Source organism: Rhinatrema bivittatum, chromosome 1 (genome assembly GCF_901001135.1).
Source record: "Rhinatrema bivittatum chromosome 1, aRhiBiv1.1, whole genome shotgun sequence".
Classification (NCBI taxonomy): domain Eukaryota; kingdom Metazoa; phylum Chordata; class Amphibia; order Gymnophiona; family Rhinatrematidae; genus Rhinatrema; species Rhinatrema bivittatum.
The window spans coordinates 228,121,531-228,139,680 of NC_042615.1; the positions used below are offsets into that span (position 1 = coordinate 228,121,531).

Sequence of the window (18,150 nt, forward strand, 5' to 3'; positions counted from 1 at the left end):
TTCATGGAAATACCTCTTTTCCATTACAAGAAACAACATTACCAATACAAGGTTCTTCCCTTTTGGCCTCTCAGCAGCCCCTCGGGTATTCACAAAGTGCATGGCAGTGGTGGTGGCCCCCCTTTGAAAACTGGGAATCCAGGTATTTCCCTATCTAGACGACTGGCCCTAGTAGCATCAGATCAATTAACCCTACTAACCCACCTACAATAGACCATTTTGTGTCTTCAAGACCTAGTCCTTATTGTAAACTACAAAAAGTCAAACCTACAACCCTCCCGAACACTTCAGTTCATAGCATTGTTGGACACATCAAAAGCCAGAGCTTTTCTTCCAAAAGACCAAAGGTTATTGCTTCAAACGCTTACCAAACACCTACGGTCTACGGCAAGATCAACAGCCCGCCAAATATTATCAGGATTGGGTCATATGGCGGCAGCCATTCACATGGTTCCGAACACCCATCTTCACATTCGCTGGCTCCAATGGGGACTAAAGCGCCAGTGGACACAACACTCACAGTCTTTCTCGGAGAATCAACTTGACTCCAGACATGATCATAGACTTGAATTGGTGGTTAAAACTGCAAGTGCTACAAAGAGGAGCTCTGTTCACAATGCCACCTCACGACGGACGCTTCCCACAAAGGATGGGGAGCGCACCTCAACCACCTACAAACACAAGGCTTATGGATACCTCGCGAACAGTCATCAGATCAATCTTCTCAAACTCAGAATGATTCGCTATGCCCTCAGAACTTTTCATGCAAAATTGCAAGGCAAAAGAGTCATGATATACACGGACAATCAGGTAGCCATGTTTTATATCAACAAACAAGGAGAGTCAAGTTCATGGGTACTCTGCAGAGAAGCACTTCTCATATGGGATTGGACGACTCGTCACACAATCCATCTATAAGCGATCTATCTTCCCGGCATAGCCAACACACGGGTGGACAGGTTAAGTTGAATTTTTCACCCTCACGAGTGGTCTCTAGACCAGCAGGTGGCAGATATTTTCACTCGATGGGAGACACTGTCCATGGATCTCTTCGCCACAGAACACAATAGGAAGGTATCTCAGTTTTGCTCACTGTTTCCCAGTCATCTCCGAACAGCTCAGGACTCCTTCTTACTCCCACAGTCTGGAAGCCTGATGTATGCATTCCCACCAATTCCACTTATAATATGCACGCTCCAGAAATGCATAGCCGAGACGGCAGACCTGATTTTCATCGCCCTAGCATGGCCCAGGCAACCATGGTAAGCGTACCTCCTCTACCTATCAATCGATACCCCATTCCATTGGGGCACAGAGACTGACTTCTATCCCAGGAGCAGGGAGCTCTTCTCCACCCAATGCAAGACTCGCTCTACCTGACAGCATGGAGACTGAACGGACGATACTAAGGGAACAAGGGATATCAGAAGAAAGCCAAAACATTTTGCTGGTGGCCAGAAAGCCTTCTACCAGGAAAGCATACCAATTAAAATGGAAACGTTATGAGTCCTGGTGCACCACTAATCACTACGATCCCTTTGTGCTCCAACAAACCTACTAGATTACCTATTCACCTTATACTCAGGGTTAGCGACCACTTCTGTCCGAGTACATCTAAGTGCCATTGCAGCCTACCACAGGCTACTCCACGGCCACCCAATATCTCAACACCCAATGGTTTCTAGATTCATCAGGGGCCTCTACCATCTTCGACCCCCAATATCCAAGCCGCTAGTGGTCTGGAATATCAACCTAGTCCTGGAACAATTAATGCTCCCTCCATTCGAACCATTGGACTCAGCACATGTGAAATATCTCACATGGAAAGTAGTGTTCCTCATTGCTGTAACCTCAGCTCACCGAGTCCAGTGAACTACAAGCACTCGTACATTACGAGCCTTATGTTCAGTTCTCCCACCCAGGGCTGGTGCAAGGGTATTAGGCACCCTAGGCAAACCTTACAGTCTGGTGCCCCCTCCCCATACACAATTTTAAATTATGCATTTATAACATATTTTACATGAAAAATGACACTGAGGTAAAATTGATATACAAGTTGTTGTGATAATTTCATGCACTGTTGTGATGCCAACAAGAAAACTTTGCATATTGGAATTCATATGGCATCGTACCTATTATGATATATTTCGGCATGGTCCTCCCGTATCAAGAATCTAAAATATCAATACACCTATCAGGAAAACAGAACAGGCCAAGCTACTACAGATCCCTACAGAGAAACCACATGCTAAAAGAATGCTTCATCTCAGTCTTTGCATGCAGAACACAAACCCTCACCAAATACAGAATAAAGCTACATAAAGTATAAATAGAAATGTGCAGACAAAAAACTGAACTATAAAACACATCATGCCAGACTCTATACAGTGCAACAATGGAAAAACAAACATTTCACCATTCCTCGTGAAACAAATCAATAAAATAGATATATAAATCATTAAACATAATTATAAACATACAAATAAAATAATTTCAAAACAGCTGAATAGAATATCCAATAATTAAAGACTCATGCAAATTTTGAAAGCTTTACCAAACACCAATAAAATATTTCAAACAGCAGACACATCACATACTACCCAATAATTAAAATGATAGTCAATCAAGAAAAATGAACTTAAAAAGCCACCTTTACTTACCCTCTCCAGCAGTTCTCCTACTCCTTTCCCTTGCAGGCCATACCAGAAGCAGCAGTAGCTGCTGAAGCTGTCCTCACAGACCTCTTCCTTAGGGACCACAACCAGTCTCTTCTCTCTCTCTCTCACACACACACACACACACCAGTTTCTATCTCTCACACACCAATCTCTCCCCAACCAGTCTCTCTCTCATTCACACACATACACACCAGTCATCTCCCTGATCAGCCTCTCTCAACCACACATGCTCTCTCTTACTTACACACAGGCTTTCAATCACACACATGCCCTCTCTCACAGCCATAAGCCAGCCAAAAACATGCTCTCTCTCTCTCGTGCACACACATTGACGCACAGAAGCACCCACCCTGACTCACATACACTACACACACATACATGAAGCACCCTCCCTGTCTCACATACATATTACACTCTCACAGAAGCACCTTGCTTTCAGACTTGCAGCATTTTTCACTTTTTCTAAAAGTGAAAGTGATGCTCCCAACCGTTAAATAAGAACCACATTCCTATCAAAAGGCGAAATGACACCCTTCCTTCAGGTTCTGTCCTCCCAAGGGACAGCCACCCACACAGTACAGCTTCTCTTGTTTTACGCTTCCAGGCAATAAAGCAAGTGTCTTTCTTCAAACTATCAGTCATATTTATGTGGGAGATATGAAACAGAAAAACATCCTTGGTCGGCTTCCCTTTTAAATGGGAAGATTCCAGTCTTAGTCATTTAAAAATATACATTTTCTAAAGGCTTAAAAAAAAAAAAAAAGCTAAACCATTTCAGATTCTAGTCTTCATGCTTAAATTATGCTTTAAAAAAAAAAAAAAAAAAAAAAAAAAAACCAAACCCCACCTGGCATCAGTATCTTAAATTTGTGATATTGCTGAGATGAACATTTGAAATACTTTAATTTTTTTTGCTTTAGTATTTCTCTACCCACTTTAAGTTAAATTTTATTTTCCAGAAGAGGGATGCTTAAAATTTAATAATTTTATCTTTCATCCAACTTTTCAAAAGTTCAGCTATATGTATTATCATATTTCATTTTTTTTAAACTGGCAGATTCCTTTCTCACATACACACACACTCACAGAAAGAAGATCAGCGCCGAGACTTAGGGGGTGCCGCGGCAGGCAGGCAGCTACTAGTCCAGCGGAGGTCCCAGGGGCGATCTGCCGCTCCCGGGGCCTCGGCTGCCACTAAGCAAAATGGCACCGGTGGCCTTCAGCCCCTACCATGTGACAGGGGCTACAGGTGCCATTGGTTGACCCCTGTCACATGATAGGGGCTGAAGGCAACCGGCGCCATTTTGCTTAGTGCAGCCAAGGCTCCGGGAGCGGCAGATCTCTCCCGGGACCTCCGCTGGACCACTAGGGGGGTGTCAGGAGGGTGACACTCGGGGGGGGGGGGGGGGGGGGGGGGGGAGGCAGGGCGAGTAGGGAGCTGGCTGCCTGCCGCGGCACCCCTAAGTCTCGGCGCCCTAGGCACAGGACTAGCCCGCCTAGTGGTTCCGCCGGCCCTGCTCCCACCACAAGGCAGTGCTACGAACTCACCCTTCCTTCCTTCCGAAGGTGGTCTCAGCTTTTCACATCAACCAGTCTATAGAACTCCCTATGTTGTTTCCAAAGCCACACCATAATGAACGAGAGAAATTGCTCCATACCCTGGATTGTAAAAGGGCACTGGCCTTCGATAAAACTAGGACGCAGACCAACTCCAGACCATCCCAGCTATTCCTCTCCTTTAACTCGAATGCCCCTGGTCTGCCATTGACAAAAAGGACAATTTCTAGCTGGATAGCACAATGCATTCAATTCTGTTACAACAAGAGAAACAAAGTACTACACTTTAAACCGAATGCTCATCAGCTTCGCGCAATCTCCACCTCGTTGGCCCGCTTATGTCAGGTTCCACCTCTTGACATCTGTAAAACGGCCACCTGGTCATCTCTACATACTTTCACATCCCATTACTGTTTAGACCAGCAAACATCTGAGGATGCCAAGCTGGGACGTGCAGTTTTGGATACATTAGCTTCATAACCTTCCAATGGCCTGTCCATGTTGAGTAAGTCATGCAAAAAAAAAAAAGAATACTGTGTAAACAGAGACCCAATTGGGCGTGACTGGGAGCTAGGGACTCCCATGACAGCATGGCTAATTCAGCCTTGCTATCAATGGGGGAAAAAGCAAGTTTGCTTACCGTAAACGGTGTTTCCGTAGATAGCAGGATGAATTAGCCATGCTGACCCACCCAGCTCCCTGGACAGACCCTCTTCTCTTATTGCTTTAATACAGAGTGAGGAGAATCTGTCTTCCTGCGTGGGAACACACGCATACTTGCACAGAGCTAAGCTCTGTATAAGCTTTGGGAAGCTCTGTCTCCGACACCAGACTGACGGTCCCATGACAGCATGGCTAATTCATCCTGCTATCTACGGAAACACCTTTTACGGTAAGCAAACTTGCTTTTTACTTCATCAGCTCATTTACTCAAGTCTTTTTCTTGTTTAGCATTAGCAAATAATACCTCTGTTAAAGTATATTATATTTGCCTGGTCTTTAAGATGAAATTCATTTTCTTATATTTGTATAGTCTCAATTCCAATTTTAATTCAGAGCCTTTCCTTCTCCAAATTCAGATTAAATTGTTCCGATCTCAAATCATTGTCATTATTCATTTATGTTCTTTTCTAAATACAGAGTTCAAAGCGTGTTACAACAGAAATTGGTTTTTACAGTTTTCATGAAGGGTCCCCTTGTCTTAGTATTTCCCATTGATAAGCAGGCTGAATTAGCTATTGCATGTGGATGATGTCATCTGATGGCACCAAACAGACTTGTCTTTCTAAGATGTAGCGTTTTGAGCTCCACTGCGCATCTGCGGGACTACCTGTGTGTGCTGTCTCAGTTATTTTTTGTCCTAGCTAAAGCACAGTTAAGTACTTAGTCTCTCCTTTATTTTTTTATTTTCTGTGGTTTGATATTTTCCTCAGATGATTCCTTCTGTCTTGCCTTGCTGCTTCTGCAGCCACTCAAAGAGCACTCTTCAGTGCTAATAAAAAGACTGCCATTGAGAGAGCTCCTCTACTCTCTAAAGATATCAGGCCATAAAACGTCAACAGCCGTGAGTGGTTTCAAAAGCTACCATTTAGGAAAATTTTGTCCCTTCTTGCCAGACACACACGTTTTTACAGTTGTCAGAGACCAGATCAGGACCAGTATAATTGTGCAGCCTGTGAATGGATGTCCTTACAATCACAACATTCCAGTGGTTTGCATATGGGAGAGTGTGTAAGTCTATGAGGAGTAGCAGCAGCATAGTCTGCCTCCTTGGGGAAAGCCCATAATTCGCAGCTGCTCCAAAAGTTCCCCAACTGTGAAGGCCGAGTCCGCAGGGTTGAGTTAAACTGCCTGGTAGTTATTGACAGGCAACTCTCCTTGCTGTCTTGAGCTGACCCCCCTTCCCCATGTGTTGAAGAAACACAAGCATTGGGGAACATGATGCCAACACAGCGTCCCTCTTCAGCACCACTGATGCAGTAAGGTGTGTCAAAACACTGATATCGCAATGCATGCCAGCTCTGCATCAACACTTTGAGAGCCCAGTGCAGCTAAAGGCTTTCAAAGCCATTGACACACTCTGGATACTCGACATATCCAATGCACGATGCACCAACACTCCTTAGTGGTGCATCATCGCGTCTGTTGCCTTCTACACTGACGCAACCACTATCTAGTCTTAGAACAACTAATGCTCCTTCCATTCGAACCGTTGGACTTTGCACACGTAAAATAGTGTTCCTTGTCGCGGTAACATCAGCTCGCCGAGTCAGTGAACTGCAAGCTCTTGTACATTACGAGCCTTACCTTCAGTTTTTCCACCACAAGGCAGTGCTATGCACCCATCCTTCCTACCGAAGATGGTCTCAAGCCTTTCTCATCAACCAGTCCATAGAACTCCCTATGTTCTTCCTAAAACCACATCTTAATGATCGAGAAGTTACTGAACACCCTGGTCTGTAAGAGGGCACTAGCCTACTATAAGACTAGGACCCAGTCGAACTCTAGACCAACCCAACTTTTTCTTTCCTTTAACCTGATGCCCCTGGTCTGCCAGTGGCAAAACAGACTATTTCTAGTTGGATAGCACAATGCATTCAATTCTGCTACAACAAGAGAGACAGGACATTGCAGGTTAAACCGAATGCTCATCAATTGCAAGCAGTCTCCACCTTGTTGGCCCACCTACATCATGTGCCACCTCTAGACATCTGTAAAGCGGCCACCTGGTCATCTCTCCATACTTTCACGTACCATTACTGTTTAGACCAGCAAACATCTTAAGATGCCATACTGGGAAGAGCAGTTTTGGATAATCTCGCCACATAACTTTCGAACTGGCTGTCCACCACAGCAAAGTCACAGCTTAAGAGAGTCAATACTGAGAATGTTAGCGTGACTGGGAGCTTGGTACTCGCATGACTGCAGAGCTAATTCAGCTCTGCTATTGATGGGGGAAAAAGCAAGTTTGTTTACTGTAATCAGTGTTTCCATAGCAGGATGAATTAGCCATGCGGACACGCCTACCTCCCTGGACAGCCTTCACTACTTCTATAATACAGACTGAGGAGATTCTGCCTTCCTGCGTGGGAACACATGCACAGCCACACAGAGCTAAGCTCGGTAAACCTCTGCCTCTGATGCCTGACTGACAGTCCCAGGCAACCTGATAGCATGGCTAATTCATCCTGCCATCTATGGAAACACCGTTTAAGGTAAGCAAACTTGCTTTTTCCTGTCGATAGCAGAGCTGAATTAGCCATGCTGTCATGGGAACTGTCCATCAGGCCCGGGAGGTGGAGCTTCACTAGTGATGTCAGAGCTTTGCTCTGAGGCTGCGCGTGGTTTCCCGTGCTGGAAAACGATTCTCCTTAGTCTGTTTTTCCACGAGTAGGATCGCACGCAGAGCTTCAGACCTCCTCAGCATCACAACTTAAAACAAAAGAAAAACCCAGAGATTTAGTCCCTAATGTCGGACCGCGGCAGGAAGGAAGGTCCCTGACAATCGGGCTTCAAGCCCTGCAAATGTGGAAAGGTAATGTCTATTACCAATGGGCACGACTGCTGCTATCTGTGTCTGGGCCCAGACCACCCGATGCAGTCCTGTCACCACTGCGGACGGATGTCCCTGAGAGCCCGGAGGCAACGTGCCGAGAAGATGGAAGCTCTAAAAGCAGCCCAAGGAGGTTCGTACGCACCCCACTCGGAGGCCTGCTCTTCCCCGGGACCTGCCGCTCCTACACCTCCACCGAAGTGTCGGGCGTACCCATGACTGCGAGGTCAAGCCTGGAGAAGAAGAAAAGTAAGGCCGACTTGCTTCGAGGCCGCAATCCGGTCCGTTCCAGGCATTGAGCCCATGCTGCGTCGGATTCTCGATCCCATCCGCGCCAAGAAGAACGGAGGGCAGTGTCGCCATGGTGCCCTGCGCCCCACTTGATCGAGGCGATGCACCGCCACGAGGCGACTTGATGCGGACGGCGCCGGTCTCTACGCACTCACGGTCGATGCAAGATTCGGCACCGAAGAAGAAAGCGCCAGGTGAGCCGACCGGGAAGCATCATTCGACACAGTCAAACAAAGGAGGTGACTGGCCACATAAGGGTCTTTCCTCCCAATAGTCTTCGCATACATCCCATCGATCAATGACAGAGCTGACCTTGGGCCTCCTCGTGCCGCACTCGCGGCTGCCTCAGCCACCGGAGAAGCGGACTGTTGAATGAACACAGTCCCGTCCACAGAAGCGGGGGCATGCCTCTGGAGCTCTAGGGCCACTGTTTACACCTGCTTTCTCAGCTTCGGAAGGAGAGGGAGCTCAAACACTCTCCTCTCCTCTCACTTTCCATCATCCTCTTCCTCTTCAGTCAGAGTGTATTCCGACTTATCCTTGGCTTCTCGTCACCACTCGGAAGCCAGTCCCTTGCAGGAACCACTGCCCAAAAAACGACGGTTACCAGACGAAACCCGTACTCCTTGTTCTCCTGGTAGGCGTGGGCGGAATCAAACCTGCAAGGGATCTCAGCCGCCCACATCGCAGGAAAAGACAACGTCACTGCGGACTACCTCAGCAGAGAGAGTCTAGACCCAGGGGAATGAATACTGTCGACCACAACCTTCTAGTTGATAGTAAACCGCTGGGGAACCCCAGCCATGGATCTCCTGGCAACCCGGTCCAACGCCCAAGTTCCCAAGTTCTTCAGCCGCAGACGAGAACCGCAATCCTAGGGAATCGTCGCCCTCGTCTAGACCTGGCCATAGGAAGACCTGCTGTACACTTTTTCCCCATGGCCACAACTGGGTGGGATTATCTGCAAATAGAACACCACAGGGGGCTAGTATTTCTAGTGGCCCCGGATTGGCCAAGAAGGCCATGGTACGCAGACATGCAAAGGCTTCTTGCGGGGAACCCTCTGTGCCTACCTCCACACAGGGACCTTCACCGGTAAGGACCAATCCTCCATGAAGACCCAACTAGATTCTCTCTTACGGTCTGGCCATTGAGAGGACTCGCCTGAAGAAAAGCGGATACTCTAAGGCAGTGATTGACACCTTGCTCTGAGCACAAAGTTCTCCATGTCTCTAGCTTACATACGAATATGGAGAATATTCGAAGCCTGGTGTGAGGACCGCGAGATCCTACCGCAGACAATCAAAATCCCCATGATCCTTGATCCTGGAATTTCTGCAGGACGGCTTGAAGAAGGGGTTGTCTCTCAATGGGACAGTGCAATACCGGGGTACAAATTATATTGCAATGACAGATAGGAGCACCCGGGGGGAGGTGTGGCGCTTTATGTCCGGGATGGCATAGAATCCAACAAGATAAACATCCTGCATGAGACTAAATACAAAATTGAATCTTTATGGGTAGAAATCCCTTGTGTGTCGGGGAAGACTATAGTGATAGGGGTATACTACCGTCCACCTGGTCAAGATGGTGAGATGGACAGTGAAATGCTAAGAGAAAGTAGGGAAGCTAACCAAATTGGTAGTGCAGTAATAATGGGAGACTTCAATTACTCCAATATTGACTGGGTAAATGTATCATCGGGACATGCTAGAGAGATAACGTTCCTGGATGGAATAAATGATAGCTTTATGGAGCAATTGGTTCAGGAACCAACGAGAGAGGAAGCAATTTTAGATCTAATTCTCAGTGGAGCACAGGACTTGGTGAGAGAGGTAACGGTGGTGGGGCCGCTTAGCAATAGTGATCATAATATGATCAAATTTGATTTAATGACTGGAAGAGGAACAGTGCAAATCCAAGGCTCTCGTGCTAAACTTTCAAAAGGGAAACTGATAAAATGGAAAAATTGTTAGAAAAAAACTGAAAGGAGCAGCTACAAAAGTAAAAAATGTCCAAGAGGCATGGTCATTGTTAAAAAAAAAAAAAAAAAAAAAAAAAAAAAAACCATTCTAGAAGCACAGTCTAGATGTATTCCACACATTAAGAAAGGTGGAAAGAAGGCAAAACGATTACCGGCATGGTTAAAAGGGGAGGTGAAAAGCTATTTTAGCCAAAAGATCTTCATTCAAAAATTGGAAATAGGATAAAGCATAAATGTTGGCAAGTTAAATGTAAGACATTGATAAGACAGGCTAAGAGAGAATTTGAAAAGAAGTTGGCTGTAGAGACAAAAACTCACAGTAAAAACTTTTTAAAATATATCCGAAGCAGAAAGCCTGTGAGGGAGTCAGTTGGACCGACCGTTAGATGATCGAGGGGTTAAAGGGGCACTTAGAGAAGATAAGGCCATTGCAGAAAGATTAAATGATTGTTTTGCTTCGGTGTTTACTGAAGAGAATGTTGGGGAGGTACCCGTAATGGAGAAGGTTTTAATGGGTAATGATTCAGACTGAATCAAATCACGGTGAACCTAGAAGATGTGGTAGGCCTGATTGACAAACTGAAGAGTAGTAAATCACCTGGACCAGATGGTATACACCCCAGAGTTCTGAAGGAACTAAAAAATGAAATTTCAGACCTAGTAGTAAAAATTTGTAACCTATCATTAAAATCATCCATTGTACCTGAAGACTGGAGGTTAGCTAATGTAACCCCAATATTTAAAAAGGGCTCTAGGGGCGATCCGGGAAACTACAGACTGGTTAGCCTGACTTCAGTGCCAGGAAAAATAGTGGAAAGTGTTCTAAACATCAAAATCACAGAACATATAGAAAGACATAGTTTAATGGAACATAGTCAGCATGGCTTTACCCAGGGCAAGTCTTGCCTCACAAATCTGCTTCACTTTTTTGAAGGAGTTAATAAACATGTTGATAAAGGTGAACAGGTAGATGTAGTATACTTGGATTTTCAGAAGGCTTTTGACAAAGTTCCTCATGAGAGGCTTCTAGGAAAAGTAAAAAGTCATGGGATAGGTGGTGATGTCCTTTCGTGGATTGCAAACTGGCTAAAAGACAGGAAACAGAGTAGGATTAAATGGACAGTTTTCTCAGTGGAAGGGAGTAGACAGTGGAGTGCCTCAGGGATCTGTATTGGGACCCTTACTTTTCAATATATTTATAAATGATCTGGAAAGAAATAATCACATTTGCAGATGACACAAAATTGTTCAGAGTAGTTAAATCACAAGCAGATTGTGATAAATTGCAGGAAGACCTTGTGAGACTAGAAAATTGGGCATCGAAATGGCAGATGAAATTTAATGTGGATAAGTGCAAGGTGATGCATATAGGGAAAAATAACCCATGCTATAGTTACACAATGTTAGGCTCCATATTAGGTGCTACCACCCAAGAAAGAGATCTAGGCGTCATAGTGGATAACACATTGGAATTGTCGGTTCCGTGTGCTGTGGCAGTCAAAAAAGCAAACAATGTTGGGAATTATTAGGAAGGCAATGGTGAATAAAACGGAAAATGTCATAATGCCTCTGTATCGCTCCATGGTGAGACCCCACCTTGAATACTGTGTACAATTCTGGTTGCCGCATCTCAATAAAAGATATAATTGCAATGGAGAAGGTACAGAGAAGGGCGACCAAAATAAGGGGAATGGAACAGCTCCCCCTATGAGGAAAGACTAAAGAGGTTAGGACTTTTCAGCTTGGAGAAGAGATGGCTGAGGGGATATGATAGAGGTGTTTAAAATCTTGAGAGATCTAGAACGGGTAGATGTGAATTGGTTATTTAGCCATTCAGATAATAGAAAGATTAGGGGGCACTCCCCAAAGTTAGCAGGTGGCACATTTAAAACTAATCGGAGAAAGTTCTTTTTCACTCAACGCACAATTAAACTCTGGAATTTGTTGCCAGAGGATGTGGTTAGTGCAGTTAGTATAGATGTGTTTAAAAAAGGATTGGATATTCTTGGAGGAGAAGTCCATTACCTGCTATTAATTAAGTTGACTTAGAAAATAGCCACTGCTATTACTAGCAACGGTAACATGGAATAGACTTAGTTTTTGGGTACTTGCCAGGTTCTTATGGCCTGGATTGGCCACTGTTGGAAACAGGATGCTGGGCTTGATGGACCCTTGGTCTGACCCAGTATGGCATGTTCTTATGTTCTTAAATACAGGAACACAATGCTGAGTTCTGTATTGGGAGTCATTACTAAGGAAAAGAACCTTGGAGTCCTTGTGAACAGTGCATTGAAATTGTCAGCTCACTGTGTGCTGAAGGTGAAAAAAGGCAAATAGAATAATCCAAAAAGCAATGGAAAATAAAACTGAAAATATCTTATTGCCTCTGTATCGCGCCATCGTGAGATTGTACCTTGAGTATTGTGTAAAATTCTGGTTATCCATCTCAAAAATGGATCTAGACAAGGTGCAGAAGACTATGACAAATATAAAGGGAATGGAGCATCTCTCCTATGATGAGACTATACTCAAGCTTAGGGCTCTTCAGCTTGGAAAAGAGACGGCTGAGAGGGGACATGAAAGAAGTTCATAAAATCATGAGTGGGATGGAATGGTTAAAGAGAGGATGGTTGTTTACTATTTTAAATAATACTAAAACAAGTGGTCACCCCATGAAACTACCAACCAGTAGATTCAAAACAAATTGTAGAAATTACTTTTTCAGTCAGCACACTATCAAGCTGTGAAATCTGTTGCCAGAGGTCATAATCAAGATTAACAAAGAAGGAATTAAAAAGGTTTGGACAAGTTCCTGGAGGAAAAGTCCATAACACATTATTAGCCAAATAGACTATAGAGGGATTGAGTAACAGGAATAGGATGTACGCTATGGAATCAACTGGGTAGATGCTTGCGACCTGGATGGGCTACTGTTGGAGACAGGATACTGCCTTTGATAAACCTTGATCTGACCCAGCATGGTGGAAGTTATGTTTACAATAGCGCTAATGCATGTCTTAAAGTGACAGAGGTAATGTTTCTGGGACTTCCTGACGCTGGCCGCATTTTAATGATTTCTTCATCAGGAATATCTGTTGAAATTGCTACTCCCATTCATAGTCTCCTACTCTAAGATAAGTGCATTAGCACTATTGCAAATAAAAAAAAAAAAAAATTTGAGATCAATAAACGGAGAAGCCATGAAATCCCTCAAGTTTAAAGATAGAAGTATTGTGAGGTCTTACAAAGTTAAGATAGAGTTTTCAACCATTGTGATTAGTGGTGCAAGCTCTGAGGATTTTATTTGCAGATTAAAATAAAATAAAAATGTGTTAAATGTGTATTCAAGTTTATATTATCCTCTTTTTGATTGGGTTAGCAATAAAGTGCCTGTCTTATTGCCATGTGTATAAAATCTCAGTTCATTAAATTTAAAGGAGTATTCAGTTTATATTTGCAATTTCTAGCCAAGTCCAGGGCTTCAAGATCCTTAATCTTGTCCATTTAGAACCTTCAGTTTCAGTAACCTAGACTCATTCAAACAGCATATTAAATAATCTTTCCTTAGGTTTGGTCGTAAATGTTTCCCTTCTGAAGGTGGAATTATAATCTGAAGATTATAAAAATCTGAAAACAATTTTAGGTGACCCAGGTTTTCAATAACACATCTAGTGCAGTAGAGATTATAATCTGAAGATTATAATTCCACCTTCAGAAGGGAAACATTAGTTAGTGTAGATTATTTAGTGGAAATTAAAATCTCTACTGCACTAGATGTGTTTCGGAAAACCTGGGTCACCTAAAATTGTTTTCAATTTCTATACTTGGTGGGACAGCTGGGATGCAGTTAGAGGGATGCTAGATTATGGGTGGAGGAGTAAAACAAGAATATTGCAAACTGTAACCAAACTAGTCACAAAAATATCATATGTCTTAGAGTAAAAAGTGAAAACACTACACACATGGTATTTGTCTTCATACATTAAGGTCATATTTCTTAAGTTTAAACTCTCCTGCCATTGGAGAGAGGAGTAACACATGTCTTGTATAAAGTGGGATGAAGATGAGTATTCACACCAGTATAAGGGAAGAGGTGTAAAATTCAGAGGTTAGATAATGTCCTATAAAGAGTTCTGACCAGAGATTGATTCATAAATTCTTAAGTAAAATTTACAACAAACCCTGAAACTTCTAATATTACAACTCACCCTTCAAAGTCTTAGAAGGATCTGTACACAGTTAAAGTCTGAACCTTATAAACCAATATATAGACTCCTCTTCCCTACTTGCCTACTTTTCTGCTAAAAGAGATATAGTAGATTTGACCTACTCATTCCCTGTTGAGCTGCTTTCATTTCAGTTTTGTTTGCTTTGTTACAAGAAACCAATCTGTGGGGTTTCTCCCCTAACCCACACAAACTAGAATTTTTCTGTATTTAATTGGGGAGCCTTTTATTTTTGGTGAGACTATGTTGATGTTAGAATTCATTTTAGTCCAGCATGAAAATAACTTAAATAACGGAGTGTACAAATAGGGTTAGAAAGAAATGTAAATTGTTAATCATAGTGCCAAAAACCTAGACCTATGAGAGAAAGTCATCAAAAAGATAAGGAACAAAATTCTCATGACAATAAAAAGTATGTTTTTCCTTTTTGTTAGTAAAGAAACTAAAATCAAATCTGTCAGGACCAGAACTTAATTGCACAGTCAACCAACAAAAACAGCAATTGACAGCTGCAACACAAAACAGGGGCCAGATGGCTGCAAAGCAGAAATACATGCAAAAGACCTTGCCTGTATTGGAAACCTCCTTGTCTTGCCATGCTAAAGTCAAACCAGAATCCACCTGAGTGAGCTCCCTTGGAACCCAGGGGAGAGCCATATAGGTGGATTCTGGTTTGACTCTAGCATATATATATATATTCAACACCTAACCATATAGACTACAGAAAAAGGAAAAAATATAAAAATAAAAATATACAACAAAAAAGCAGAGCTGTGCCATCATTGTACAAAGCATAATCATGGTTCTTCTATATTCCCTGCCCTTGTAAATGATCTGTAAAGTACCCTGATACCCTACAGCACTGGCATTAAAGAACAAAAAATTACATTGTTCAAGAGAAACCAAAATGTCAATGTATGGTGCTTACAATAAGTTTTTTTTACATCTGTCACTGCTGACAGTTGAGTACAAAATTGGCCATTTTCCATGTGTTATATGGTAACAGTATTGAACAGTGTTGGGCGTAATAATCAGAAACAAACACATGAGAATGCTCTCCAACCTCTCCTTTTTTGAGGGTAGATAATAGGCAGCCAGTGACTTGGTGGCTTCTTCTTGGCCTGGGCTGGCAGCAGGTTCCAGACATCAATTTTTAGGCAACCTGGCACCTGAGTTTTTTCCACCTCTGCTTCTGTTCGTTGTTTGTTATAAAAAAAAAAATTGTTCTTACAAGTACTATAGTCTTCAGAACATGATACTGAATAGATCCTAATTCTTCAGTTTTGTAGTTCTTCTTTTTTTAGGATAATTTGTTACTTGATTGTCAGCCTGTGCTGTAGATCTGTTGCGTTCTCAGAGTATAGGTAATATCTCTTGCTTTTTTTCAATTTTCTTCCCTTTTCTTGTTTAGGAATGTCCATTTCAGAAGCTACTCTTTTGTCCATCATGCTTATATTTCATCCAATAAATGGGGTCACTACAGTTCCTGGACTAATGAATCAGGACGAACTTACTTGAGAGTTTTGCAGTCTCCTGAGTCATGCACCTCTTTTGCATACTTGGGCATTTTGAGGCCCATGTACTGTCCAGTACGGTTTTGGCATTCTTCACATCCTCTTTACAATGATACTGTGGTGGAAAAATCACTGAAGTCTTTGAAAGATAAAAAGAAGAAACTGGAGGAAGGAGGACCTGTATATAGTCCACCAGCGGAAGATGTGGTTAAAAAGTCTATTGGACAGAAAATTATGGATGAGCTGAAACATTTTTATCATGGTTTTCGGTTACTTTGGATTGATACGAAGATTGCAGCAAGAATGCTTTGGCGAATTCTTAATGGATACAATTTGTCTCGAAGAGAGCGGAGACAGGTATTGTAGTTCATGATTGTGGTCCATTTGCATTTTAACTGCTCTTTTGAAATATTAATTGAATGGTGTAATTTAAATTGTCATTTTTTTTTTTTTAATTTAATATTTTTATTGAATTATAACATCTTTTCACAAATGCAATAATCAAGAAAAGTAAAGAAGTTTAAATAACAAAAAAGGTAATTTCACATATATCATATTACATAACATTCCTAGTCCACATCAAGGGTAGGAAGGGGGTTTTCCATTGCTATTGCATGCCTATTCCTTATGCAACCCTAAATCCTAACAAAACATTATTCCTATTGTGGGGTTTTATCCCTTAAGAATCTTTCCAGGTGGGTAGGATCAGTAAAGATAAATTTATTAGTCTGAAAAGTTATTAGGCATTTACAAGGAAATTTTAGAAAATAACTGGCCCCTATATCAAGAGCCTGTTTCCTCAAATTTAGAAATTGTTTCCTACGTGCTTGAGTAGCACGGGAAACATCTGGGAAAATTTGGACTTTATGCCCACAAAAATTAAGATCCTTGACCTGAAAATATTTAGAAAAAAAGCTATCTTTATCTCTCTTTAAGGAAAAAGAGACTAACAAGGTAGCTCTAGTATTTATAATATCCATGGAATCCTCCAAAAAAGTGGAGATCCCTGGACTATTCAACATATCCATCCCCTCCTCTTGTACCTGAGTAATCCTTCTACTAGGTAAATAATATAACCTTGATAATATTGGTAATTTATCATTCTCAATGGATAAAATCTCCATAGCATATTTATTAAACAATTCACTTGCTGACAATAATCTAGTTTTGGGAAAATTCAACATTCTTAAATTGAATGATCTACATTCATTCTCCAATAGCTCAATCTGATTATGTAGCATTAGATTGTCTTTTATGAATGAGGTATTGGTAGCAGTAATAGTATTAACCTGTGGGCCCAACGTTTCAACCACTTGCTCTACTCTCATAACCCTATTATCAAGATCTTCAAATTTTGCCTTTACCTGAAGCGAGAATTCATGTGTTTGTACTACAGATCTAGTTAGTTTTTTTATCTATTTTTGCTGACAATTTCCAAACATCAGAAAGAGTAACATTTTCTGGTTCTATATTACATTCATCTACCTCTTCAGTCAATTCTGGTAATACCATTGGGCAAGGCACCTTATCAATACTTGCAGTTTCAGTTCTCCCTTCAGCATTTAAACCATACATCCTATTCCCTCCGGTGGCACACCCATCTAGATTCCCTAGGGGGTTCACCCGTAAGTTTTCAGATGTTAGTGTCTCTCCAATACCTTCCCTCAAAGGTTGTAGGGGGGGTTGACTGGACCGGGGGCTCAGGGTAACCCCTAAAGAGGAGCTACCTGCAGAATCCCCCCGTACAATGGACTCACCCATATGAATTATATGGTTGTCCATTGGTCCTTTTCTTACGACTGGAGTTGTTGGTGAGGAGGTCCAGTTCTTTGATTTCCGTTTCCTCCCCATGGTAAGCCTCTGTGGAACAAAAACTTTACCAGGGGCGCGCCCCTTTGGCGCGCGGCTTCGGCTGCGCGCCGGCGGCTATGCGCCGCAGGTGCCTGTTTTTATGGTGTTCCGGGTGCTCACGAGTGACGTCACCTGGGGGCGTGTCCACAGCCGCGTCCTCCTTTCCCTCGACGAGGAGATAGAATGTCTCTTTCTCTTTACAGCAATAAGCACTCGCCTGGGACTCCTGCAATAGCCGGTATTCTCCTCCTTCCCCCGACTATTGCTCCACAGGCGCCTGTTTTTATGGTGTTCCGGGTGCTCACGAGTGACGTCACCTGGGGGCGTGTCCACAGCCGCGTCCTCCTTTCCCTCGACGAGGAGATAGAATGTCTCTTTCTCTTTACAGCAATAAGCACTCGCCTGGGACTCCTGCAATAGCCGGTATTCTCCTCCTTCCCCCCGTCATTTTTATTCCTTTTCATGCTAGCATTATTTACTTTAACTATTAACTGCT

General features: G+C 42.8%; 1 protein-coding gene across 4 annotated transcripts in view; it reads left to right on the forward strand.

The window, feature by feature from the left end:
• The window catches only part of LETM1 (leucine zipper and EF-hand containing transmembrane protein 1), a 182,653-nt gene that overhangs the window by 12,693 nt on the left and 151,810 nt on the right, over positions 1–18,150 (forward strand). For 3 of the 4 annotated variants that reach the window (XM_029592569.1, XM_029592545.1, XM_029592555.1), the window contains exon 3: positions 15,701–16,160. In XM_029592569.1, the coding sequence (XP_029448429.1) occupies positions 15,867–16,160 (294 nt within the window). In that variant the 5' untranslated portion in view covers positions 15,701–15,866. Of the gene's footprint in view, positions 1–4,990; positions 5,128–15,700; positions 16,161–18,150 lie in introns of those variants that run through there. The other variant, XM_029592562.1, reaches the window with a different exon arrangement.